This window comes from Parasteatoda tepidariorum, chromosome 6 (genome assembly GCF_043381705.1).
Source record: "Parasteatoda tepidariorum isolate YZ-2023 chromosome 6, CAS_Ptep_4.0, whole genome shotgun sequence".
NCBI classification, from domain to species: Eukaryota; Metazoa; Arthropoda; class Arachnida; order Araneae; family Theridiidae; genus Parasteatoda; species Parasteatoda tepidariorum.
The window spans coordinates 7,183,895-7,211,542 of NC_092209.1; the positions used below are offsets into that span (position 1 = coordinate 7,183,895).

The 27,648-nt window shown below is 28.3% G+C and overlaps 1 protein-coding gene across 2 annotated transcripts; it reads right to left on the reverse strand.

Moving 5' to 3' along the window:
• Positions 1-27,614, reverse strand: LOC107439240 (Nuclear localized protein 1). 2 transcript variants are annotated; one of them, XM_016051763.3, is made up of 15 exons: positions 27,195-27,614; positions 24,888-25,094; positions 24,122-24,318; positions 23,293-23,375; positions 23,085-23,215; positions 22,289-22,388; positions 22,112-22,205; positions 19,725-19,817; positions 17,050-17,263; positions 14,310-14,419; positions 11,154-11,312; positions 9,631-9,721; positions 8,852-8,931; positions 7,690-7,759; positions 1-4,091 (listed from the first exon to the last, which is right to left on the reverse strand). In XM_016051763.3, exons 1-15 carry the CDS (start codon positions 27,336-27,338, stop codon positions 3,903-3,905), a joined length of 1,962 nt encoding a protein of 653 aa, XP_015907249.2. In that variant the 5' UTR covers positions 27,339-27,614; the 3' UTR covers positions 1-3,902. The 2 variants fall into 2 exon arrangements, with proteins under 2 accessions (XP_015907249.2, XP_042902172.1); XM_043046238.2 differs by lacking the exon at positions 1-4,091 and adding an exon at positions 7,230-7,328.
• Positions 27,615-27,648: the final 34 nt, after the last annotated feature.

Consider the following 27,648-nt stretch of genomic DNA (forward strand, 5'->3'; position numbering starts at 1 on the left):
TACAAAAACAATGCACCCATTATTTTTAATGTCCACAGAATATTGAAAAATAATAACAGATTTTGTATAAAAGCTGAAACACTTTTAATAATATTTAGTTCAGTATTTTTATGAAACAGAATCCTTTTAAATTCTTTAATTGATATAAAAACTAACTTTTATGTAATTTTAAAGGTCGTATGATAATTGTAAAAGCGTAAATGTGCTTTGAAAACTGTGCACATTCAGAAATCAAATATACCCAGTTACAAAAGGAGGAAAGCAATTCACAATGGTTGGTCAATTTTTCGGGAAGAAAAATATGACTACAGAAATAATAATTACTCTTCTTTAGTGATAAGACAAAAACTTAAAAGCATTTTTTTTTCTATTGATAAACAGTCTAAGGTAAAATTTAATAAACATTCACAGCTTGTTTTTCATAACACAAAACTTTTAATAAAACAATGGTTTACATATGTTACTGGCAAAGTTGGAGATCCAGCCTTCTATACGATGCTGACTGTCAAAATGCGAAATAATTTAACATGCCTAATTAACTATCAAATGATAAACCAGCAAGTATGTAATAAGACAATTGCTCGTTTGATTAGTACTATTATGATTTATTTATATAAGTTGGAAGTCATTCCTTGCTGACATAAATAGGTTCACATTTTATTTCGTTTTCCTTAATAAGAAACATATTTATTTAGAGACTATTATGCATTATCAATGACAGGGCAAAGGATGTGCTGGGTGTGTTCCGTACACTCATCTTATTTTTAGATGAAGGGCCCAGTGCTACCCACCCACAATAATGTTATCAGGGCCTGATCTAGAAATGTGGGCCCCCTGGTCGTTACTTTAAACTAAATTTACACACTGTTAGATTATGAAGTGTTTTTAAATAATTTAGAATTCAAGTAAATTACGATATATTAGTAAATAGAGCTAATATATGTTTAAATTTTTGTAAACTCATAACTTTCATAGACAATTCTTAAGGAAAAACACAAAAATGAATTATTTCTAATATTTAAGGGGCCCCCAAAAATGTGGGGCTTGAGGCCTCGCAGGTCTGATGATAAATCAGGCACTGAATGTTACTGCCATGTATTCCCAACACACATCTTTTGTCTCATTGGATATTATTAATAACAACCCGAAAAACTGGTTACAGTGTTATTTTCTCATCCTATTATTCATAATTAAGTTGGTATTTCATACAAAATGTATTTATTGAATAATCAATTAAATTCTCGGTCATGTACTCGACTTAAAGAGAGTCGAGAAAATATGTCTTGTTCTGTGATGTCACAACCATCCACTTAATTATTTAACAATTCTCAAAGTATTTAATAATTCTTATATTTTATACATTGCTGGTAACATACATAATAACAATTAAAAGTTAGTCATTACTCAACACTATTTCCTTGCATTTCAGTTTAAAAGAGAGGAAAAAATTCAAAATTTAAAACTGATATGTTTATTACAATTTCCCTTTTCCTGTCAGCTGGAAAATGTCGCAGAAAAAATCGGCATTAAATTCAGAACAATTTTCCCACTTACTGTTTCTTCTGTCAGAATATTATGCTCTGTATGTAGCACTCAGCTTAAAAAATAAAAAAAACTACAAAAATTGCTTACAAAATATGACAAAAAGTATATATATAACTCAAAAACTAATATATTGGAGTATTTCATAGATAAGAATACTCACAAAAACAATGTGGATGGTATGAAATCTGAGCATTTTAATTTATTCGTTCGATTAATACACATCTTGAGAAATATTTAACTAACAAGTAAAGTTTTCCAAAATACATTTCATCACTAAAATACACTTTCAGACATGTCTTAACCAGTTGCCCAATACAATTATTTCTTTCCAAATAAAAACCTTATTCTTTTCAGAAAAAACTTGCTTTGAATTTATCACAATAATAAGGGATTATTTTACAGAAAACGTTCAAATTTGCTAGAAATTTTTTTAAGGTACATCTTTTAAGCATGACATTGTAAATATCAAAGAGTTTTATCTATTTCTGAAAACGACTGGTTATTTTTTTAATCCTATTCGTATTTAAATTTCAACATAACTTGGGCTAAAAATTAAGAGAAGCGAGATTTGGAAATTTAGAAAATCGTAAAATAAATTGCATTTTGTATCAATAATTTTCTCATAATATACACTTACTCGGATGACCATTAATTAACCTATAAAAGAATAATAAATAAGTAAATTCAATGGATTTAATTATTTTTGGAAGGAATTTATTTATTGGCAATTTAGGAGGTTTAATAATTTCTCATCCAAGTTTAGGTTCTATTGAACATAGTTATCAACCTCTGATAGTATTTTTTATAACCATAAAGGCAGTTACCTAAAGATAACTTTTATGAATTTCCAAACTTAATTTTAAAAGAATTTAATAATCTAGCTTTAAAATTATCCTGAAATAAAAAACACAAATAATCACAAAATGATTCATTTAGATAAATATTCCATACATAAAAATTAAAAACTACAAAGATCTACCTTCCTAATACTTGAAACATACACACAATTTCAACGTAAAGTATGATCTTTGTTTAAAATAAAGTTCTATTTTAAAAGAATCAAGAGCCTATGTAAATGATATTAGTTCAGTTAAAAGTTAATGTCACGCACATCAGCCTTAACAGTTAATATATACTTTTGATAAAGTTATTCTAAAATGATAATAATTTAAGTATCAAATAAATTATTTAAAAATTCATTATAATACAGTATACTCTTGATATCTCAAACTTATATATCTCGAAATTCTTGTTATGTCAAAAAAATATTTTTCGCCTTGGCATTACATATCCACCTAATGTTAATTTGAATTCCTATGTTTCATCTCAAAATCTTGTTAAGTTGAATAGTTTTCGAAATAGAAAATAAATTTTCTTCAGAAAAATCACAATGAAAGTTTATTGTACACCAATTTCCTTTCCTATTTAAGGCATCATTATTTTTGTTTTACTTTTAAAAATAAAATTATTGCTGTATTTAGACTTATACTCAACTATCATTACATGCATAATTATTCTTATGTTTCATGACTCTACTTTTTAGCATAATATTTTAGAATATATTATACTTTTAAGAACATATTTAACTTTGAACTTGTTAGCACAAAATCACCCTATCTTGAAAATTTTTTAGCGTCCCTTGAACTTTGAGTTATCCAGAATATACTGTAATTAAATTCATGTAGATAAAAAGCAAAATAAAATAGAAAAAAAGAAACACAAAGGCAATACAGTACTTCATCAGGGAATAACCTGTTAATGACAGTTTAAAAAAAAAAAGTTTGATACAATATCATATTCAATGTATGAAAAGTAATTCAATTTATAAATCTCAGCAGGAATGAAGTTCTGAACTCACCCTTGATGAAGTTCTGTATAGCATACACATTTCTTGAGTTCTGTTTGAATTTACTTTTTATCTTTTTCAAAAATTAATTATAAATCTCTAACTTCATCATAAATTTATTTGAAGACAAATTTTGGGCTTAAGCACTTTCCAGAATTTGACCTTGTTAAATCTTAAAAGTAATTTCTTACCAGATTTTATCATTTTACACAATCACACTATATATTCCACAAACTGTTTAATGCACAAAAGATGGCCATTTCTCAACAGGTGCCAACTGCTCTCACAAGCTGTTCTGTTACAATTTTTTACGGTCAAATGACAGACAAGGATTCATAATCCCTGGATATCTGACTAGATGTCGTGAAATACCAAATCACTCCTTTCAAAGAGTATGATGATATATGCATATTTCATCACTTAATGTTAAAAAGTGAAGATAATGCGTGTAAATGTGAAATGATAAAAGGTAACCAAAAATGGACGTACTAAAAAAAGCACACTTAAAGTTTCAACGTTCCCTCTCCTCATCACTGTCAACATCTCCCTCGTTGGGAACGTCTGCTAGGTGGATATTACTTATAAGATCTCTCATGGCATCCAGAAGAGAAGTGACACTGCGACGTAGGTCCCCCCTGACGTCTCCTCCTTGGGCGCCGGCCTCGCGAGGAGCCTCAGCGGCAGCAGCACCATCCCGAGGCTAGAGAAGAAACGGTTTTCTGTTAGTTCATACACAATATTTTGATAATGGCAAAGTTAACTTTTAAGCATTACCAAAGCTGTGACAGCCAGTTTGCATAATTTTCTGGTGGTTTTGCAAAAGAGTGCTTTTTTAAATTAATAGTACATGTGAATGTATTTGATTAGAGTAATAATCCAGTTAAATTTAGATCACTATTAACCCCTTCCTTCTCGCTCCCGTGAAAATTATGGGGTGAGATTTCTCCCTCTATTTCTCGCTCTCGTGATATTCCCGGATGGGATTGTTCAGTAGTAACGAGCTAATAAGAATAAAACTAATTCNTTAACCCCTTCCTTTTCGCTCCCGGGAAAATTATGGGGTGAAGTTTCTCCCTCTATTTCTCGCTCCTGTGATATTCCCGGATGGGATTGTTCAGTAGTAACGAGCCAATAAGAATAAAACTAATTCATTTCTTCTGCCCAGAAAACATTTTATTTCTTATTTTACATTCCAGATGGCAGTACCAGGATATTTTTAAGGTAATTGTAGATAGTTAATTTTAAACTAGATGTCAGCACTAATCAAATACGTGTCATAAAAAAATAGCCACTTATATGACCATTTTCTTGAAAATTAACCGATCGTTAAGGGGTTAACTACCTACATTTACAGTAGAGCACAGATTAACCAAATGCTAATTTACCAGACAATTTAATTATCTGGATCATTCAAGGACACTGTATTTTTTCCACCTTCTTCAAAAAAATAAATAAAATAAAATATTGCAAAAATGCTTTTTTAGTTTCAGAATATCTGAAAAGGAAGGAAAATGGCTTCTTTTCTCCTTTGGTGATCTTGGAAAGAGCCTCACATTCCTTTCGCCGAGTTTTAAAGTGGGTGGAAAATGTTTTAAATAAAGGAACACATTTCTAATAAAATTTTTAAAAAATAAAACTTTACACATAATAAAAAAATAAAACAGGCTATTGTATAAAAAAATAAAACAGGCTATTTGTAATATGCTATAATAGACACTAATAGCACTGCTAATCCTAAGCCTTGAAAAACAGTGAAATTACTTAAAAACATTCCCATAGCTGTTTTTTAAAATTGCCCAATTATCCGGATTTTTTGCCACATGGATTGGCTAATGCATGAGTAAGAATGTAAGCTGCAATCACATAGTCATCCATTATAAAATGAATACAAGTACAATAGAAATAAATCTGAGATGGTGAAACAAGATCAATCTTGCTCTCAAATAATGATCGACTCACAAATGTGTAATGATTGCTATGACTGGTTTTAGAATGATTAATAAGACTGAATGATAAAAAACGAAATTGCAGTTAGAGATCACATCATTGATGAAGATTGGTGATCACATCATTGATGATGGTTTAGCCTTATAAAAAATTTTCATGTCGGGATAGCACCAAATATGACGGTGGTAGGTGGACGAATGGCTAAATAGTGATGAACAATTCAAATTTTCAGGTGCTGCCATTGTAGAAATGATGGAGGCTCCAGAAATGCAAGTGGACAATGAAGAGGAGAATCCTGCAGATTCCAAGTAACGTAACGAATGAGTCACAGTGTGGGTCTCGCTGCTCTAGAATCTGTAATGTGATACGTGAAGCAACAGCTTGAATTAACTCCAGACAGCAATATGATACTTCGATGATCGCACGATATTGCTAAGCAAAAGACGAGCAGTGTGCTTAAACAAGAAACTTTTGACAATTATTTTAAAGCACAATTGACCTGACACAGCTATATAATGAATAATGTAACTTGGTGTAATGCATTAAATGCACTCTAATCCTAATCAAATCATAAAATCTTTAATCCTAAATTTTCTTTTAATATAATATATTTTTCAATTAAAAACTGAAATTTAAAACTTGCTCCTTTTCCATTTATTTAAAGACTTATTCAATTTCACGTTTTTGATAATTCAAGTTTTCGCAGGTTCGAGGTAGGCTCGTTCCCATCCATCGTGAATTATTGAGACTCTACTGTATAGCAATATTATTCAGTAGCTCCTAATACTGAGAAGTACTAAAATTAGAATAGACAAAAAGTAGCTGGCGAAAAAGTTTATACCAACAAGTACCTAAAATACTGTGCCAATATATTCAGCACATAAAACAATAAATTTGAGAATCATTATTCTTTAATAATCTGCTACAAGATAGTTTAAGCAGAAAAAAAGTTTGAAATATTTAAATACATCAAAATAACTTATGAATATTTATTAGTAAGGTACCAAACTATCATGAAATTTTTCATAGTTTTAAAATATATAAATATTTTGACCACATTTTTAATGTATAAAAAATATAAATGTGGACTCGAATAATCAAAGAAACTATGTTGCAAGGCTATAACAAAATCCAAAAATAGCGTGTGTGCTAATAAGGGAGTCAAGCTGGCTCTTATTTTTATTTTCAGCTGTATGCATTTAGAAAGTTTTTTTTTTTCTCCTTCAAAATAAAAATTTAAGATATTCAGGTTCCTTCTGATTAAATTTTTCATGATTTACAACTATTTTTTATTAACAGAATCTATCTTTTATTAACAGAATTGTTTGCTGTCATCTCCTTTAAAATGGTTATAAACAATATTAATGCTAACTCTTTGACAGCAGTTGCGAACCCTCATTTGTTAGTAATTTTTGTAACTGATAAGAGTTCCAAGAATGTATCTCATGTTGAGTAGTAAATAAATGATTGAGGATTATTAATTCCCATTCATCATATGAAGGCAAGACAGAAAAATCTAAAATTTTTTTATTTGCCATAAATATTGCAGACATCATAGGTCACGTATGATCTTCTTCTTGAAGTGCAAGTACCCACTTCATAAGAAAAAACGGAAGATGTTTACTAAATTAGAAGTATGTTGCAAAGAAGAGAGTGGCAGCGGTTTTCCATAAAACTGAATTAAAAGCAAGTAATAACACATCATGTTTTTGCAATAGATTAAGAGACCCTTTATGCTAAGATTGAACTCGTTATAGCACGTGTTTGGGAAAATAGTAAGAAACGTTTATAACATTCCTGCTATCGTTATTTACACACACTGTTTGTTTTTTTTAACTTGGTGGTGGTTAAATTTTGAATTATTTATTTATTTATTGTTATAGATTTCTTTTCTGCATTGCTCGCACGATGCATAAACCAAGTTTGGATATCCGACAACAAGGACGAACTCATTGTCATTCTAAAAAGGATAATTTCAATTCTTTTCACTCTGCAAAGAAGAAAAACAGTGATTATTAATCAATTGATAATCTTTCAGTCATTTAATCTTTGTTGCCTATAACACAAATAGCAATCTTAACTGGCTTGCATTACCAACAAACTGTGCATCTTTCTATAACTAATTTGTTTAATAATCAAACAGACAATATTTTACATCCTAATAATATGAAACTTTAAATAAATGACGTACGATAACTTTAATGCTACATTTATGTAACAAGCTATATCTGTGAATATATAAAAGATTAAAAAAATTAATGAATCAGCTTTCTTAAAAAAGTTGCAATACAAGTGGTCAGCTTACAAATGTTTCAGTTCATAAGAAACAGAAAATTTGGCTTTATACTTACCACGTTAAAATTAGGCAGCAGAGAACGGAAGAACGTACTTAATACCCCACGGTCATCTTGAACAACTGGTCTGAAAAGCGAACAAAACAAATTTTACTCCTTCCCAATCCATATGATAAACAGTATACATGAGTAGTGCCTTAGCGAAGATTTTTTTTATTATAAGAATCTAATCTGATAAGATTTAAAGACTGATCAATTAGATATAGAATTTTACATCCTAATAATAGGACAATACTGAACCGAACTCAAAAAGAATTTTTTTGCATCGATTTTTTATAATGTATAGAATTTTTATTTAATAAAAATAGCATAATTTGGTTTTTTAACTACAGTGAAAGCATGATATAACAAGTACAGTATATTAACAGAAATCCGCTATGACGACAAATATTTTATGTTTATAACACACTGAAAATTACTTGCAAGCTACTTATGACAAGATTTCTTTTAGGGAAATACATCTTCTTGTTGCTTAAGTAAGCAATGTTACACGAAAAAGACATTTTTATTCATTTCTGGAATTAATACAGAAAAGAATATCATTTCATCCTTAAAGCAATGTTTGTGCAACCACTGGCTAAGTTATCTTCCTTCCAACAAAAAAAAAAGTTTTTCCGGTATTTTTAGAAATACTGCTGAACACTTCGAAAAAATATACTTTTCATTAAGAATATGAATATCATGACCTCTTATTTTACTATTATTAACCATTAAAAATAACATTCACTCATATCAAATGTCATCATAAGGTATTGCACTTCATTTTCTTCTTGCAAAAACTCATTGCGATTATGAAACTTGGAACATTCCTATCGCAAACATTTCTGCATTTCACAAAGTACAGAGCTATGTAATTCAGTCAACAATTTGTAGGTAAAAGCAGTCTGCTATATGCATTTTTAAATGAAAATAGTTTTGCCAAATAAAAGAATAAGAGTTAAATATGTCTATTTCATTTTTTAATCTTTTTATTGCTATTTTAACATTACATACATGTGTTTGCCTTACAAAGACAAGCTAGTTATAGCGCTAATTTTAACTGCTATAACAAACTTTTACTGTATTTTTGTCCCATATGACTAGAATTTACGAATTTTTTATCAAAAATCTCATTTGATAAATGAAAAATTATGAATACTAAAGAATAATACTGAAATACCTTGTTGGCCTAGCATAAGATGATATGGAATCCAAAGGTGGCAATGGATCAAATCCATACATTGAACTAGACACCAAATCCTAAAATTAATATAATAAACACTAATTTAAAAATAAATAAAAAATGTATTTTTATGTATAGAAAAAAAAAATCCAAATCAAAGTTATTAAGTCATAAACTTTTAAAAAAATTTAATAATTTTTCCCCTTTTATTTGAATTTTAAAATGGCATGTTGGCAAGTCCAATTCAACTACAGAATATCAATAAATATTACATAACAGCAAATATCAATAAATATTACATGATCCATCTGACAAATAACAAACAATGAAAATGTGTTACATACTTCAAAAATATAATTATTGACATCTTAATTTAAATAATCTAAACTTTCAATTGGAGGCTATCAATATCATTGTCCTTTAAGTTTTAAATGGCTAGAATTAACATATGAAGCAAAACACATGATACATACTTAAAAAAATAAATAAACGAAATTAAAATCTATCAAATTTAAAAATATTTAGTTCATAAAAAAGCCAACAATATGTTAGCAACTTGATTGATGCTTAACATTTTGACAAAATTTTGGCAAGATATAACTAAAAAAAAAAATTTTTTTTTGTGTTTAGTATCCGAAAGGCAATATTTTTTTGAAAGTCATAATCATCAAAACTGTTTTTAAAAATTTGCAATTATCAAAATTATTTGCTGTTATCAAAACTGCTATTTTTTTTCAATTGGCAAAATATAGAAATATTAATATTTGAATAAATACCTGAGGAAGGTTTGCAGTGGCATCTCGGATATCCGATAATATTATATGCCTCAGAACATTTCGTGGAGTTCCAACAAATCTAAGCTTTTTTCTAAGAAAACAAAAATTTAATTTAATGCACAAATCTATCTGAGGAGGTACAATACCATAGATTAAATCAAGAAACAATGTGAATAAAGCATAAATAAAGTACAGAAATGAACATACTATATTTCGGTACTATAAAACCTTCGTCATTGTCTAAACATCAAATGACAGAAGTGTTAAACTGTTTTTCATGCAAGAATTTTGATAGCGGGCTGAGAGCAGTTGTTTTGTTGACCGATCGTTCTGACTGATCTCTTATCTGTGCCCGTGGTGTTGTTTTTGATGATCACCAGAGGGTTTTGCAAATTATTCAAGCAAGGTTCTCGTCTTGTCGGATGCTCACTATCTCTTTGCAGGCCACCCAGGAAAGGCTAGCGGAGGTACCAGGAGAACGGAAATTTGATTTAGAATGGTCTAACTGAGATTAATACCTACTGAGGCTGGTCTAGTCTCAAATATTTGGATAAGGGAATGGACTAGGTTACTGCCTTTGATTTAACTTTATGAAGGGATCACTGAGGGAAATTATGATTCTGGACAAATGCATTTCTTAACTTAATACTAGTAATTATTGTGTTTTTACTTATTGTTCTTCAAGGGCTAAGTACTGTACATGTCAATAAATGTTCATTGTTTTTTTTATAGACTTATTTACTGTCTTATTTTTACCACACGACCTAGAATAAATGAACTATTGTGGATATTTGTTTGAAAATGTAATCTCTTTACTGAAATTGACATATTTTTTTCTTTAAAAAGGTTTGTCTTGCTTTTAAGATCTTTCCTATATACAACCCAAGGACTTGGTTGATAAAAGTTAGCCATCTGGAATGCGACAAAGGAAGCCTTCTGAGCAATGCGATTGAATTTAAAACATACATCAAATACTGTTATTTAACAGGAAATTGTTGTATCAAAGACCAAATTTCTTACAATCAAAGCTTTGAATTATTTGAAATTCTTGAGCGGTATACCCTTCCCCAATGCTGCGAAACTTAAGTGAAGATGATATTAAACCACTGATCAATTCTAGCACCATCTGCATCGATTTCCCCGTCAGTCCGAGGTTTTAGAAAGGTGTGTCAGTTAGAATAAAATATGTGTTAACATGACTTTAGAGATGAATATATATGAGTATATATGGATAGATATATATCTCAAAACATAAATTTTTTATCTTGAACTGATTTTCATTACATGATTAATAATATGGTATATGATTAATAATATAAACAGATAACACATATTTTGTTGCTTAATGCACTTATGAATTAATCTTAAAAGTCATTTTTTCGCCATTTACAAACGCAACTCTAAATTTACCTTCACCCATAAAATAATCCATACGTAAATTCTACATCCCATCTTTCATTTAAGCAAAAATATTAGAAATAAATGTGGATGAATAGATACAATATAAATAACGAGTCACCAACTTTTCTTCACATTCTTCAAAGAATAAGTCTTCATTCTTGTGTCTTGACATAACTTCACGAACTTGTCGTTCCAGCCAGGCTATGATATCTGGTGCTTTCCAAATACCATAAGTACGGCCGACATACAGAGATAAAAGCTGAGTCAATGCAGGAGGATCACTAAATAATTTTGAAAAATTCATACTTTTTTTTATAAAGAAACTTTTATACTACATATAAACTAAAATGACAAAAGCATGACAAACAATGACATTTATTAGGTTTTTTTCAAACATAAAACATTAAAATATCTAACTTCATTAACTTAACACTCCATGAATCAATTTTTTTCAGAAAATAATACACTAATCCAGCAACTGAATATAAAATAAAAAAAATAAAGCAATTATTTACTAAGAACAAAAAGTATTGTAAGTACAATTTTTCAGTACCTGGATCACTAAATGAAAAAAAAATAATAAAAAGAATAAATACTAAAAATAATTTCATTTCAACCTTTAAAGTTTCTAAATAAACATCGTATTAAAAATAACATATGCCACTAGCTGACCAAAGTATTGAAGAATAATGTATTGCTTACAATAAAACACACTGACTAGAAATTCTTATCTCAATTCATATTAGGGGCTGTTTAAGTATTATATAAGCACCTAAAAGGGGAGGGGATTTGAGTTTGGCTTATTTTTGAAATGCAAAGTAATGTAACAAAAAAAAAATTTAAAGAACTAAACTTGAGGAAAGAATAAAAAAATCGAATATAATTTCTCAAAGAACTTACAAAATTAAATAAAGAAAAAACCAAATTTTTTTAGTGCAAAATTACAATTACCATAAGCTGAATTTAATCCTAAAATTCTAAATTATTCTTATTCTTTAGTACAGTAAGAAAGTTGACAAGACAGCTTTTCATCTACCGCAGAACGCCGATTATCCGAACTGCTCGGGACCGAACGTTGTTCGGATAATTGGAAAGTTGTTTGAAATCTAGTTTAAATGATTATTTTTTATGCACTAACTTCACACTTTTTTGCAGGTTAAGGAATAGCAGTACTATCTAAAATAGCTCTGTTTAAAAGCTTTTTTTTCCAGTTTTTAAATACTTTTTTTAAAAAATTTTTTTTTCATTTTGAATTTTTTTATCATATTTCAGCTTTTTATGATTTTTTTGTCAATTACTGATTTTACCACATTTTCTTTATTTTCCACCGCAAAAGAAATCCAGCAGTCTTTTGTTTCAATAAAGGTACTCTTTATTGAGCAGCCATATCCCTTATTCTTTTTAAATAAATCAATTGAACTGGATCAACATCATTTTGATGTTCTAGCCAATCTATTGCAATATCTAATGCATTGTATTCTTCTATATGAAAAGGTTCACTATTTTAAACCTGATCACCTACTTCTTCCTCTACGTCTGCGGAGTTCCGAATTTCATTCAAAATTTCGGCAACAATTTCAACATAATTTAAAATTTGAAATCCTGGAACGTTTTCAGTGTCTCGACACTAGTCTTCTATTTCTTCTGCTGCATAACCTGGCATCTTATCATCCAGAAGATCTACTGTTTCAGAAATTTAGAAAAATTATTGATAAGTTAAAAAGTATTCTTAACTTAGAAAAAAAAAAAACGAATTCGGACAATTGGACGTTCGGATTATAAGGGTTCGGATAATCGGAGCTCTACTGTATTTAAAATTCAAGAAGTAGATTGTTATTGTTCAGCACTATTGATTATTCTAACTGCTTAAAACATGCTTTTTAATCCAAAAGAATTTTTTTTTACTAGGGGGCTAAATCCCCTGTTCGCTGACGCCAATCAAATCTGATAATTGCTTCGCAATAATTGCTGTTTCTTGGTATAAAACAATTTAAATTATTCAACTAAAAATATATGTAGTAAATAAAACACTTGTGCCACTACTTCCCATGTCCAAATATTTTCCTTATGATACTATTAAAATCTATAAGTGAACATAATAGTTAATTTTTCTAAGTATCATTTTTGAAATAGCATTTAAAATTTAAAGTATATTGTTATAACAAATTTGGTTAGTTCACAAATGCAATTTAATATTGCTGCTTACCAAACAGACAATGATTTAAATAACTTTATCTTAAAATGTAAGGTAAAATTACATTATTCGAATAATAATAAAAATAATACTTCTAAACTCTTAATTTAGAAATCAAACAAAATCAAAAACATAATAATAACAGCACAGTTAATTATAACCTTTAAATTAGGGAAACAAAAACATTTATAGAAAAACAAAAATTTATATAAATTTTATACTCATGGCAACCAAACCAATATGAAATTTTATGTGGGAAAACTGGATCCTACCATGTGATTTTCTACCCAATAAAAATGTATTGACAACAATGGAAAACTCAGACACCATCTTTCGAATTTTATAGATAGTAAGAAATTAAAACAGTCTTGCATGGGAAAAGCAAGATGGTTCCAGATTATTTTGGGAAGGACACTTTTTTGTGACAACAATGAAGGTGTTGATTTTGACAAGATATTTTTGATAAACCCTATAAAATTTAAGAAACAAAATTTTTTTTTCTTAATTGAATGCAATGTATTTTAGTAAAATTATTTATTTTATTTAAATTTTTTAGAAACTTTAATCCAATTAAATTGAATAGTCAATCAAAAATTCTAAAGATTTCTATTTCTCTTAATTTATATAAAAATAATATGTTAGTGGCATGAATTTACAAATTTAATTTATATTAAATTCATTCCTCGAAAATTGAAGAGTAAAAATTACGCTCAAAAAAGAAAATAACACTTAATTTTTTGTTGTTTTTTCTTTTTTGGATAGCACTGAATACAAGAATCAATTTTGGGGGAGGGGCAGAGTTAAAACATACAGTTGAAATAGCTCTCTAAATTTTACACATAAATAAATCAATACTTTTTTGTCTTTCATCTTAGTATATTTGCAAAATGGTAGTATATCAAATAATCAAAAAAGTATATCAAAAAATTTAACTGATGGAAAATTTTATAATTAGTTCAAAGCCTTACAGTGTTATTAAATAAAATTTTTTTTTAACTAAAGCAATATTTTATGATTAACTAAAAGCCTTACAATGTTATTAAATACAAAAAGTAAAAAAGGCATACATATAATATGTTCATACTTTGTGGGCCTAAATAGTGGATCGGAAAGTACTGCTTTGTCAGGTTCTACGTTGCATTTATTTAACATGGGCAGCAAGAAGCCAGGAAACATAATAAGCGCATCTTGAAGCTGAAAACATTAAAACAGTTATGAAAAATATAGACATGGCTCAAAATAACTCAAACTAGACTGAAAATAGTTAAATGCTATTTTTAGCTTGGTTTGTAAAAACGCTTAAACTATAGTTGAATAATTAGAGAATAGTTATTTTACTAATCATGCAACAATATACTTAAAAAAAAAATGGTGTTATTGTTGAATAATTATAACATAAATTTGTGATACTTTTCCATTGTAAAAGCACAATTAAATTCAGCTATTTAATAAATTTATTTAAATATTTCAATCTTTTAAAAAATATATACCTAGCGCCTAAAAACTTTAAAAAATAAAAAAATATACAATTGAACTTATTTGTGCCAGTTGACTTTATCCCCTGTATAGGTGAAATGCAAAAGTACCAAATTTATTAATATGGCTTCAAGTTTTATCTTCTTTTTTTTCAGGCAAATATAATGTTATGAAGAAAATTAGAATTTCTAAATATTTGATATTAAACAAAAGAATAATACTTTTTTTTTTCTTCATTTTTCGACCAATTGGAACTCACAAACATTTTGACATGAGGTGAAGAATTGAAAAATCATGTTACTAAACATTAATGCGATATTTCATTTCGAACAAATTAGATCATACAAAATATAAAAAAAACTCCTAAAACTGATTTTATACAAATATAGGTATTTAAAATTATAAACATAGGTCAAAATAGTTTAACAATATATTGGGAAAATTAATAAAAAAATTTGGAAAATTAATAAAAATTAAATCTTATCAAAACACTTTTTGTTCTATTAAGTGTTCAGAAAGTAATTTTGTTTCTTCCCAACACAGGTTTTAATTATATTTTTTGACAGCCAACTTCATACTTAGGCCACATAATTATTTATTTTAACAGTTTTACTAATTTTAAAGCCTAAATTTAACTTTGAATCTATGCAAAAACGTAATAACAGTATACTCTCGATATCTCAAAAACTTTGTTATGTCAAAAAAATATTTTTCCCCTTGGCATTATGTATGCACTTAATGTAAATTAGAAGTCCTATGTAGAAGTTTCTTCTCAAAACCTTATTATGTCAAACATTTTGTGGAAATAAAATTTTTTCTTTTTTTTGGAAAAATCACAATGTAAGTTTATCTTTTCACCAATTCTTTTCTATTTAATGCATAATTGTTCTTGTCTTACTTTTAAAAATAAAATTATCATTGCTGCATTTAGACTTATAGTCAACTATCATTACATACATATTTAATAGTAGTCATTCTTATGCTTCATGTTAGAGCTGTTATCTCGCTTGTTATCTCGAAAACTTGCTATCTGGAACTTTTTTTTAATGTTCCTTCAACATAGAGAGTATATTGTATAACTCAGAATCTATATGAAACTCTTAATCTGACCTTGTATCTATATGAAAATCTAAATCTAACTGAAAATAGAAAAGAAAATCTAAATTTAACCCGCGATCTATGTAAAAACAAAGTTTATAAACTGGGTTGAAATTTAAAAATATGTGTATTTTATAATAAAAATTATGTTTTAATTGGGATTCAAATAGGCCAAATTATTACTTTTGCATATGTAATTTTTTACTTAACTTTTCAATCATGAACTATAAAATTAAAATCTCATCATATTTATGTTTTAAGAAAATTGAGTTTACATTTTTGACATAAAAAATTTATCTTTAGGCATTTTTTGAAAGCTTTATTATTAAATTTGACTGAAATTTTTTTTTTAGTAAATGATTGAATAAATTGGCAACCTTCTTTAAGTTAAAAAATGCTCAACCTGAATTATTGCAGAGTTATTACGAATTAAAATACAGTAAAACCTCTCGGGAGCGCCCACTCTCCGTTCTGTAGTAAAATGGTCGTTCATGGAGGTTGATCATTCTTAGAGGTTACCTCCAATGACTTCAAAATTGTTATCAAAGGTACGTGATTTTTGGAAAACAAGTTTAATTTTAGTTAGCGTCATTTTCTTGATGTGGAAATGCCACTTCTGTTGGCGTCATGAAAAGACGGATGGCTAAATAAAATTTATCGTTTATAAAAATATTCCAAACTTATATAATTATGTGTAAAAACAAGTTTACCAATTATGAATGATAAAGCTATTTTAGATAAATAAACAATTATGTTTTTTTCTTTTAAAGTTTGCATTTAATTTTACATTATAAAAACTAATTATCTTTAAAAGATAAGAAGAGGTCTGTTTGTTTGAAATGTTTGTCTTTTCTAACATAACTTTTTTTTCTCATTTAACTTTCAACTCTTTAAGTAAATCATTGATAGCATCATCTTCAGTGCACTCTGACTGCAACATGAGGTTGTATCGTCAAAAAGAACTCTCTAAATAAGAGCCCTCTAAATAAGAGCCTCACAAAAGTATTTTGAATACATTTTAATCTTCTTATTTGTTTTGTTAAATTTTCAGTTTTGAAATTTTTTAATATTTCCTAATTTGGCCTTTTCCGTATTTGGTGCAGTTGTTTGCCCAGTCGCTGGGAGACGCTTTAATGGTCTCTCCTAAAAGTTTTCTGAAACACAAAGTCCATGGAAAAAATTCTGTGCCTCTAAAAAGTGGTCGTAACTAGAGGTAGTCTTTCTTGGAGGTTTCACTGAACTTTACTTACCATAAGATCAGCCTCATGGGTTGGTTCATCATCTTCTACAGAAAATAAATATGTGGCGAGTGCAACGGAGAACGCAAAATTTGGCAACTGGAAGAGATTTCGAGATGGATTCCATTCGTAGTAGAGTTTTATCAAATACTCATATTGGGAAGATCTCAGTGCATAGTAATCAATCATTAGAATAACTCCCAATGGATCTTCATCTGGATCTAAGCTGAAAAGAAGAATTAAAAGTGAGTATTTGTATTTAATCCAAATGTTTTGTAAAAGGTCATGTTTTTGTGTGAAATTGAGAAAAACCTTTACACAATTTAGTGAAAACAGTTTTTAATTTTGTTTTTTAGATTTAATTTTACTCAATTTTCTATACTTAATTTGATTTTTTATTCCACTTTATTAATTTAATTACACTTCATACTAATTTTTCTTTATTTTAATTTAGATTTCAAATTAATTTATTAATAAATATTATTTATATTCATGGTGCGTAGCCAAATCTTTCAACAAAAATTAACTCCCTTATAAGTACTTTTTAAGCACTCAAAAAATATTTTTAAGAACCATATACGTTACCAAAATGCAAAATAATTTTTTAAGACTTTCACATGATAAAATAATTAGTTTCTGACCTAAAGAACTCTTTTCCTGATTATATTAGCCACCACAAAAAGATCAAGAGATTTTTTGGTTCGATTTCAGAGAGTGGAAAGCTTGAAATTGAGAATTTCTTACAAATCAGAGAGCACGTGAGACAGCAAGAATCTCACCGAATCCAGTTCTGTATGTGCACATGCGGACCTGCAAGTATTTCATCAAACTTGAGAAATGATTGGCTCTTTCATACGCTATGGACCGACGGGATGCCAAAATGCATTGTGTTGGAATGAATTGTGAAACGTTGAATAGAACAATGTGAAAACTACGCTTTTGCACAATACATGGCAAAAATTGACATGGTAAAGAAAAAATCCAATTTTTGAAAAGGGAAAATTAAGCACTTTCTAAAAACACCGAATAAAAAAAGCACCTTTAAAGGCTTTTAAAAAACGAAAATGGAAAATAAGTACCTTTAAGCACTTTTTAAAAAGGCTACCCACCATGATATATTATTTATTTATATATATATATTTATTTACATAGACTTATTTATTTATAAATACTTATTAATTTATATACGTTATTCAATTATAATGATTAAAATTAGAAGGAAATTAGTTCTAGTTTATTACGGATCATATTAGTCAGACTTATTTAACGGTAAGGATTTACATAGTAACTATTTAATATACGGAAGCGGTGAGAAAAAAATCGCTTTGTAATAAGAGTATTATATAATGCTGTTTCAAGTTATAAAACTGTAAATACAAAACAGTTTAAGTGTATTTTTAGAAAAAAATATACAATAGACATAAATAAATAACTGTAATTTCCAGTACTTTCTCTGCAATGGTTCATATCTCAATGGCTCGTTTTCAGGCATGATAAAAAATTTATGGCTGGCAATCCACTATGGCTATATGGTTATAAATCAATATATTCGTAAGTTAAATTAGGGTTAAGTATAAGTAGATAATAAAATGAAAAAATATATGTTAAATTTTCAGCAAAATTTTTGCAAGTAATAAGTGCAACAGAAGTTGAAATAAATAACTTTGAACTACCAGAGCTCCAAGTTAATGCCAATTTTAAGATAAGATTAGTCTTTCGCATGTTTGTTGCAACATTTTCCTAGATTTTAGTTCTTAAGAATATTACTCAATATTCTCAGATTTCTTTTAGCTGAAATCAAGTTCCCATCTCATGAAAGCAACGTTTAAATATACACTAAATTAATATAAAATGAATATACAGTCCTTATATTTATTGTATTTAATATTCTTAACTATCAAAGGGATAAAATAAAATTTGATTATTAATCAGCTGTTTTTATAAGCATTCATGCAAAACAATGCAAGTACAGTGTACAAAATGAAAAATATACCCTAAATAACTTTTGTTCTAAAAAATCGAATTTTCATGAACTAAGTGCTAATCATAATGATTCAAAAGGAGAACTTCAAATATGCTAATTAATTAGAGCTAACTATTAACTAAATTAGATAATAAGAAACAAAACTGCACTTCATCTGAAGAAACATACCTTTTTTCGATAAGTTTGGCTTTTTGACTATCAAAATAAGTGAAGGATAGAGAGGCAACCAGGAAATTACGGTCCCCATACTTTACACAAAAGAGTAATCAAGTGTTTGGGTTTCATAACATTAATTTAATTATAAATTAAGTTTATTTATTTATAATTCCGTGNTGTTTATTCTTTTGAATGTATCTTGTTTTTCCTGGACCTCTATACAAAACCATCGGGGTACTGAGGGAGATATTTTAAGCTTTTGCTTCTCCCTCAAATAGAAATGGTTTTGTTTTTAATGGCTACCGGGGCCGGTACCCCCTGAAGATGTCGGCTTCGGTGGTCATATTTTTATTTTATTTCATTTGTTTTGTATTGATACTTTTTTCTGAAATTTCTGCTGCTTCTTAGCGCGTTTTTTTTCAAAGAAGTTTTATCCTTTTGATCTTAATTATTTGTGTTTTCTTTCAGTACTATTATATGTAAAGCATATCTATAATTATGAGCAAAATATAAACTTGAAGAAAAATTTGATTTGTATGAAACATACCTAAGTAAAAGCTTACAGAATTCTAAGGAAGTACGATTACATCCTCTCAGCCCAATAATTACCAAATGTTTGAAAAGTGCAATGAAAAATGACCTGATAGAACAGAAACAAGCTTTATTAGATTAAAAACAAAAAGAAACAAATTTATAACACAATGAAACATCAATTTACAAGAATAATGCTCTATTAATGGTATGATGGCGTCAAATGACCCCTAAAACAATCAATAAAATTTATTTTATTTATTTATTTTTTTAATTTCCAATGGCAGGCCAATTTAAAAGAACAAAAAGGATAAAATAACAAGAAAAACAAGGCAAAAAGAGATAAATAGAACAGAATGCATAGTGACATACTTAAAATTTATCAATAAAATTTATCTTAAAATTTATAAAATTTATTAATAAAAGAAAACAATGAAGAAATAGTATCTTCCAAATAGTGCTGTCCAGAAATCAATAAAAAATATTCCCGATTGAAGGTATGAGGTTCTTTGTCTCTGTGGAAACAAAGAGTAAAATCATTTCTGCGATGCCATAAAAGGCATTACATATTTTCTATTTTCTTAATCAAATTTTAATTAAATTAAACCAATTATTTAATTTTTATTACATTTTGTAAAATGCAAATATAAATATTTTATTCTTTTCTTCACAATCAATGTAACGGTTAACTTTTTAATTCAATACAAATGTAAAACTCATTAATTCACGGTCGCCAGTAAATCGAAAACAAAATCGATAAATAACTTTCTTTATTTCCCTTGCCAAAACAATGTTTCAGCTACAGGGTTATACTAATTCTCACCATCATTTTTGGTGATTAGCTATAGGCAAATTATTTTAAACTTTTATATTGATTTTGGGGAATAGGCTTTGTTTTTATCAATTTTATTTTTCGAAAAAACGCCAACTATGGATCTCTTTCCATGCTTCTAACTGTCTGTTGGGAAGATATCAATCACTTTTTAATTTGGCTTTTGATTAAGCTGGCTATGGGGGATTTATCTTCTACCCCTTCCCTTATTGATAATATTATGCAAAATTTATTAGACAACTTAGAGAGTCTTACGGATAAAATATACTTTTAATTTTGTATCTCTAGCTCTACAAATACCACTGAATAAAAGTTTTATTATAATTATGATCCAGTTTTCTTCTTCAACCATCATTTTCATTATCCTGTTTTCATCACAATCTTCAATTAATCAATAACAGCTCCAATCGCAGACAACTTTGTCATTAATTTCTAATAGACGAAAATTAAAAAAACAAAACAACTCTTCCAAGCCAAACATTATCCAAAGAGTTAACCTCAAACCCTTATTTGATAGGACTAATTTTCCTAATCACAGAAACAGCCAACACGCAAGTCCTGTGTCATGAGGAATACTCATGATAGCTGATTAATACTTTCATTTTTTTGTTAATTGTTAAATAAAGATTATTTTATTATTGACACTTGAGTATCAGAAGTAAATAAATATTCAGTTATTCAGAATGAAAAAAGTTATATTTAATAAAAATATATACTTAGAAATATTTTTCGTGATAAAATCGAGCTTAAAATATTTACATTTTACTTGATACATAAGAAAACGTTTAGCAGAAAATGCAAATGATAATGTATGTAAACAAATTTCAAACTTCCTTTAGGGGAAAAAAAATAACATTCTTAGTCAGAGAATGTTGGAGTTTGAATTCATGTGAGACATTAGTAATACTGAGTTGCAAGAAAATAAGGATAGATCTTGGTATTTGTGCTGATCAATAACCAAATTTAAAATATTAAAGATTGAATAGTCAAATTTTATTACACACAAATACACATAAAGTTGAATCCTATAAAAAATAAATTCATGACTGTGGCCCTGGTTAATTTTTAATTTGTTTTATTACATTGTGATGTATTGTGCATTGAAAAGTAAACTTTTTAATGGTCCATTAGGGCTAGTTACTTTACTTTTAAATATACAAGCCATAAACAAGAGGGCTAATAGTCAAAATCAAGAAGGCAGTATCAAGAGCAAGAAGGCAGTGCAAATACTGTCTTCTTTCTTATAAAGAAAATACTAGTGTATATTTGTATAAATATCATACTTAAGTATTAATACTTACAGGTAAGTCTTTGTGCATGCCAAATTATTTATAATTGACATATTTAAGACACTTTAATATGAGTTATAAAAATTAAACAATTCGGTATTTAAAATGTTATGTTATTAAGTCTCCAGTCAGATTGCAAAAGAAACACATTCATACAAAAGATATTATTTAAAAAAAAAAACTACATAAATTTTAAAAATATCAAAAAGAAAAAATGATTTAACATATTAAATGCCTTAAATATTCAGATCTCTCAAAGATTACATGAATCAGCATTTTTACCTGTTTTCTGTTATTCGATAATCCAGCCTGCAGTTTCCAGAGGCAAGATTAAATAAGGGATGAAAACAACACTCCATAATGAAAATAGATTTTTCTGAAAGAAAAAAATATATGGATTACAAACAAGCACGCACATTGGTATAAATCTAAAGACAATGGCTTGATAAATAAACTAACCTATCAGTTCAGCTGCCATTTGAGAATCATCTCCCATTTTACAAATGTCACTTAATTGTAACAAGGCATCAATGTGATATGGATAAGTGTTGAGCAATGCCTACAATAACATCTCATTACTGAGGGTAGTTTTGTGGATATAAAAAACACTGAAAAAAGGATATTGAAATGGGAAAAAAAACAGAACTAATTAACAATATATTTAGCAAAAAAAAAGAAAAGAGACTTGAACAGAGTGTGTAGCCAAATCTTCAAACAAAAAATAAGCACCTAAATAACTAGTTTCTGACAAAGAACTCTTTTCCTGATTGCATTAGCCACCATAAAAAGATCGAGAAATTTTTCAGTTTGATTTCAAAGGGTGGAAAACGAAGTCTGAAATTGAGAATATCTTGCAAAATGCAGCAGAGTTGCACATGAGAGTGCATAGAACTTACTGAACTCAGCTCAGTATACGCACATGCGGACCCTCAAATTTTTCATCAAGTGCTTTAATACGCTACAGATTGACAGTACACCAAAATGCATCATTGTCTTTGAATGAATTGCAAAACTGTTAAACAGAACAAAGAGAAAACTATGCTTTTGTATAATACCTGACGAATATCTCATTTTCCAAAAAAAGGGAAATTAAGCAATTTTTAAATACACCAAAATAAAAAAGCACCTTTAAGGGTTTTTAAAAACAAAAATAAGCACCTTTAAGCACTTTTTAAAAATGCTACACAACATATTAAATATTCGATTAAGTGATAAATAATAATTTGGACAAGCACAGAAAAATTAGCATTTTTACCACAATATTTTCCGGATTAAAGCTTTCAACTGCTTCCAAAAACTGAAGTTGAATAGTCTGGTATTGTTTACTGTGTTCAAAAGCAAAATAATGTAGATTACCTTTAGTTTCCAGCAATCTCATAGACAAACCTAAAAAAGTAGAGAAACAATTATATGTATAGGTAAACAACCAATAATTAGTGTGTTAAAATAAGAGAATTCTTTACCTGGTTTTCCTATATGTGGCCAGTTCTTTTGTGACACTAAAATAGAAGATCTCCCATGCCCTCTGCCCCTCCCTCGCTTTTTTCTAAATAAAATTAAAAAAAATATCAATACAAATTGACATATTGCATGCTCTGAAAAGTGAAACAGAATAAAATAAATTAAAATTATATCATGCACCAAAAAATTACTTTAACGTTGTTACTTGTTTGACATGAAAAGGGTGCTTTGTATGTAATCAAATGCAAACTAGATGATTTTGCAATCAGTGATTTCTTTTTTAAAAAAAAGCATCGATTTAAGTCAAAAATATTTTTAGTAAAAATTAGAAATATGCTCTTAAGAGTAAATTTATTATTTAGTTTGATTTTATTTTCAAAGTAATATTTTATTGATAATAAAGGTTTTATATAGAGAAATAATGAGACAGAAATTTATATAAATTGTTATTTGATGTTAAATACAGAAAAAAAGAAAAGAAAATAGATTAATTGTGGATAAAAGTAACATGAAGCTTTTCAGTATTATGATTTCCTTTCGGCTGTAGATAAAACATTTTGCAGTTTAATAAACTTTCAATTTTCTTTTATTTCAGTTTTAAAAAAAAATATCATCTTTAGAAGTTTATAAGTGTGTTGGGTATGGAGCTTGAGAAAAATAATAATGATTTAAATTTTCTTGTAAATTAGTAATAATTATATACAAAACAATTTTGACTATTTCATTTAGAAATTATAATTACATAAGTATAGAAAAATATTGTTTTTTGAATAATATTACGCACTATTTACAGATAACATAAAAAATAAAAATAATAAGATAAATATTTACACTTGTTCATTTTGGACAACTTTAGATCCAAATATTTTTTTCATCTCATTATCCGGGTTTAAGGATCGCAGATCAATAGACAAAACAGATTTTTCATGAGGAAGTTTATCACAACTCTGGCGATGAAAAGATGCATGTGCCTCTGGTTCTCCTAGTAATTTATTAACCTCCCTAATTGAAGCTTCAATTTCATCATCCTAAAAAAAAATAATAAATACATTTCTCAAACTATTAACAAATCAAAACCTACCATAGATTACTGAACAAAGAGGCTTAAATTTAGAATTAAAAACTGAGCCAAGAACAGTCACAACAATTAAAAGTCCTAACTTTTTAAAATCAGCACTTGGCCATACGTGGGAAGCTAATAATACTAAAATACCTTTCTGCTAAAATTTATTCAATTTGATAAGTTCACATTAGTATTCTTTGATTTTTATTTACTTATTATATTGTTTTTTTTAATAATTCCAATACTTTTAATAGCCTGGAAAGTGAAGAGTAACACAGACTGCAAAGTAAAAATGATGGAGAAAGACACGAACAAATATACCAAGATTGCTGAAGGTCCAGTGAACACTGAAGATACACCGAACAAAATAGATGCTGATAAAAAATTAAATATAAAGAAGAAGAAAAAAACATTGGCAAAAAAAAATAATTGAATTTTCTTGTGTCTGGTTCTCCTAGAAAAGTACAACCTTTTTTTTTAGGCTACCAATAAATTTTACGCTGGAGTCTATAAAACTTTAACATTAGTACTTACACCATCATCTAAATTTTCTTCAGTACTCTTTTGACTTTTGAGCTTCTTTTTCTTTTTTTTCTTCCTACGCTTCAAGCTATCAGTACTGTGAGTGGAATCTTGTTTTTCCAACTTGTTTCTTTCTTGGCCTTCAGTGGGAGGTTCATTCTCTCGATCATCATCCTCCTTAGCTTCTGTATCAGATAATGAATGCTCCACACTATTAAGCTGAAATAAATTAAAAACTCTTACTTTACTAAATTATAAAAATATATATTTAAATAATATTTGAAAATCATGTGATTTTGTTTAATTATAAAACATTTTTCAGCAATTCTAAATCAGAGAGTTTGCAAAATTAAAAAAGGTTAAGGTGCTTAAAAAAGAGTCCAAAATAGGAGCTCAAACAATATAGCTAAATACCTAACTATAAATTTTTTATTGGCCGGAAAATCACATGGTAGGTTTCAGTTTTCCCACATTAATTTTCATACTGGATTGGTTGTCATCAGCATCAAATTTACATACGTCATAAAGTTATTGTTTTCCTAATTTAAAGGTTAAAATTTCCTGTTATTATGTTTTTGACTTCTAAATTAAGAGTTTAGGAGGATAATTTTTATTATTATTAGAATCATGTAATTCTACATTACATTTTAAGATAAAGTTATATATAAATCAGTGTCTGGTCTTAATAATCAAATTCTAGTTGTGAACTCACCAAATTTGTTATAATAATATACTTTTAAAAGTTATTTCAAAAAATGATTACTTAAAATAATGATTTATGTTCACTAATAGAACTTTATTGTATCATAAGGGAAATATTTGAACGTGGGATGTGGCGGCACAAGTACTCTTTTTAGTATATATATTTTTAGTTGAATAATTTCAACTGTTTTATGCCAAGAAACAGCAATTATTGCGAAGCAATCATCAGGGTAGTTGAGAGTCAGCGAGCATGGGTCTTAGTCTCCTAGTATTAAGACCAGAATAATATTAAGTTATAATGATATTTAATATTAATTCTGCCAAAAAATAATTGGGCAAATTTCTGTATCCTGATCTGTGGATCGCCAACTCTTGGAAACTTCCGGGCATTGGCCTAAAAAAAAAACATCACAGTATGGGACCAACTCGAAAGGTATAACTCGTAACCACCCCTAGGCAAACATCCACATTTTTTTTTATTAAAAATTTGCAAATTTAAAATCCATTTGGCGACAGACCACGATACAGAAAGATCCCCAAATAATTTGCAGTAGTTACGACAATCTTAAGTTCTTGGAGTCTGCTCCTGCTACTCATAATTATATTATTGAACTTTTTGCAATTCATGAACTATAATTGCTAAAATTGAAATTTATCATTGAATACAAAATCTGTCTTTTAGAATCAGCATGTCTTCATTGTAAAATCAACACATCTTAATTTTAGAATTTCAAAATAACAGTTGTAGAGCTTCAGATACTGGGATATTTCCGCATCTGGCGCGGCAAGGTGCCAAATAGGTTTCAAGCTTGCAAAAAAAAAATTTTTTTAAAACATCCAGATGTTTGCCCAGGGGTAACTTAGAGTTTTATCTTTTGAGTTTGTTCCTTTCTGTGACGTTTTTTTTTAATGTTTCTAGAGGGCCAAGCTGCCAAGAATTGGCGATTATTCTGCCACAAATCTCCCCTCAGATATTTATCCTAACCAAATAGCAATTATCTTCTATGCATACATGCACAATGATGTAAATAGTGTTTTCATGCCTTTTGGAGTACACATAAATATTTTTATGTCTCACTAAGCTTATAATATATAAGTATTCATATATGAATCTCAAATGTAGGAGTTCCACATATCGAGTAAGCACTTTTAAGCGATTTTTTTTTTTACAATTCTGACCAAAAACTAGGTGAATATTTTAGCACAGGTCAGAAATCTTTTTAAAAATGCAAAATCCAGCAGATAATTAGTTTGCTTTAAGATGTTTTCCAATGACATTAAATTGGTTTCAAAAAATTTGCACATAAAGGCATTTCAACTAATTTGACATCACGGTATAGAAGACAGTTCTGTAACAGAATGTGTTCGCGCCTACAACCTTCGCCAACAGGTATTTTAACTTGCAGAAAAAAAAACTTGCAAGTATTTTAACTTGCAAATTATGCTACGGTTTGCCAAGGGGTAGCAACGACTAACTCCTTTCGAATTTTCTGATTTTTTCATTTTAAAAAAATATTTAGGGAGTTAAGAGACTATATTTTGATGTAGATACCGAGACGGAAATCTTCTCCTAAAATGACGTGAAAATAACTTCTATTCAAGTATATAGCCTTTTACCAATTCAAATCGATTATTCACAGGTTTGTCAACAGATCCTCGTAGACTGATATCGCCATCATCAGATTCACTCATACCATCGATGCCCAAAGCTGCTGCAAGATCTTTTTCTCCGTGTAGTTTTTTTAAGACCCTACTAGACATTTTATTTTTCAAAAATATAAAATTTATTGATACAAACTAGACGAATTTTTAAGAAATTTTTTACTATTATTATAAGGGATATTATATAATAGAAATTGTTGACCAATAATTAAATACCGATGATAAACGTGTTAAGTTTGATCAATTATTTTGATAACAAAAGTAAACGAAAATTTCTCTTTTGAAGCTCTCTTCTACTTGTTTCTTCTCCATTTATTTATAGGAAAATTCAAAGTTGAAGTTAATGATACTCAAATAGATAATAACTCCAATAATAAAACTTTTAAAAGTTTAAAATTAGCAATGAGTT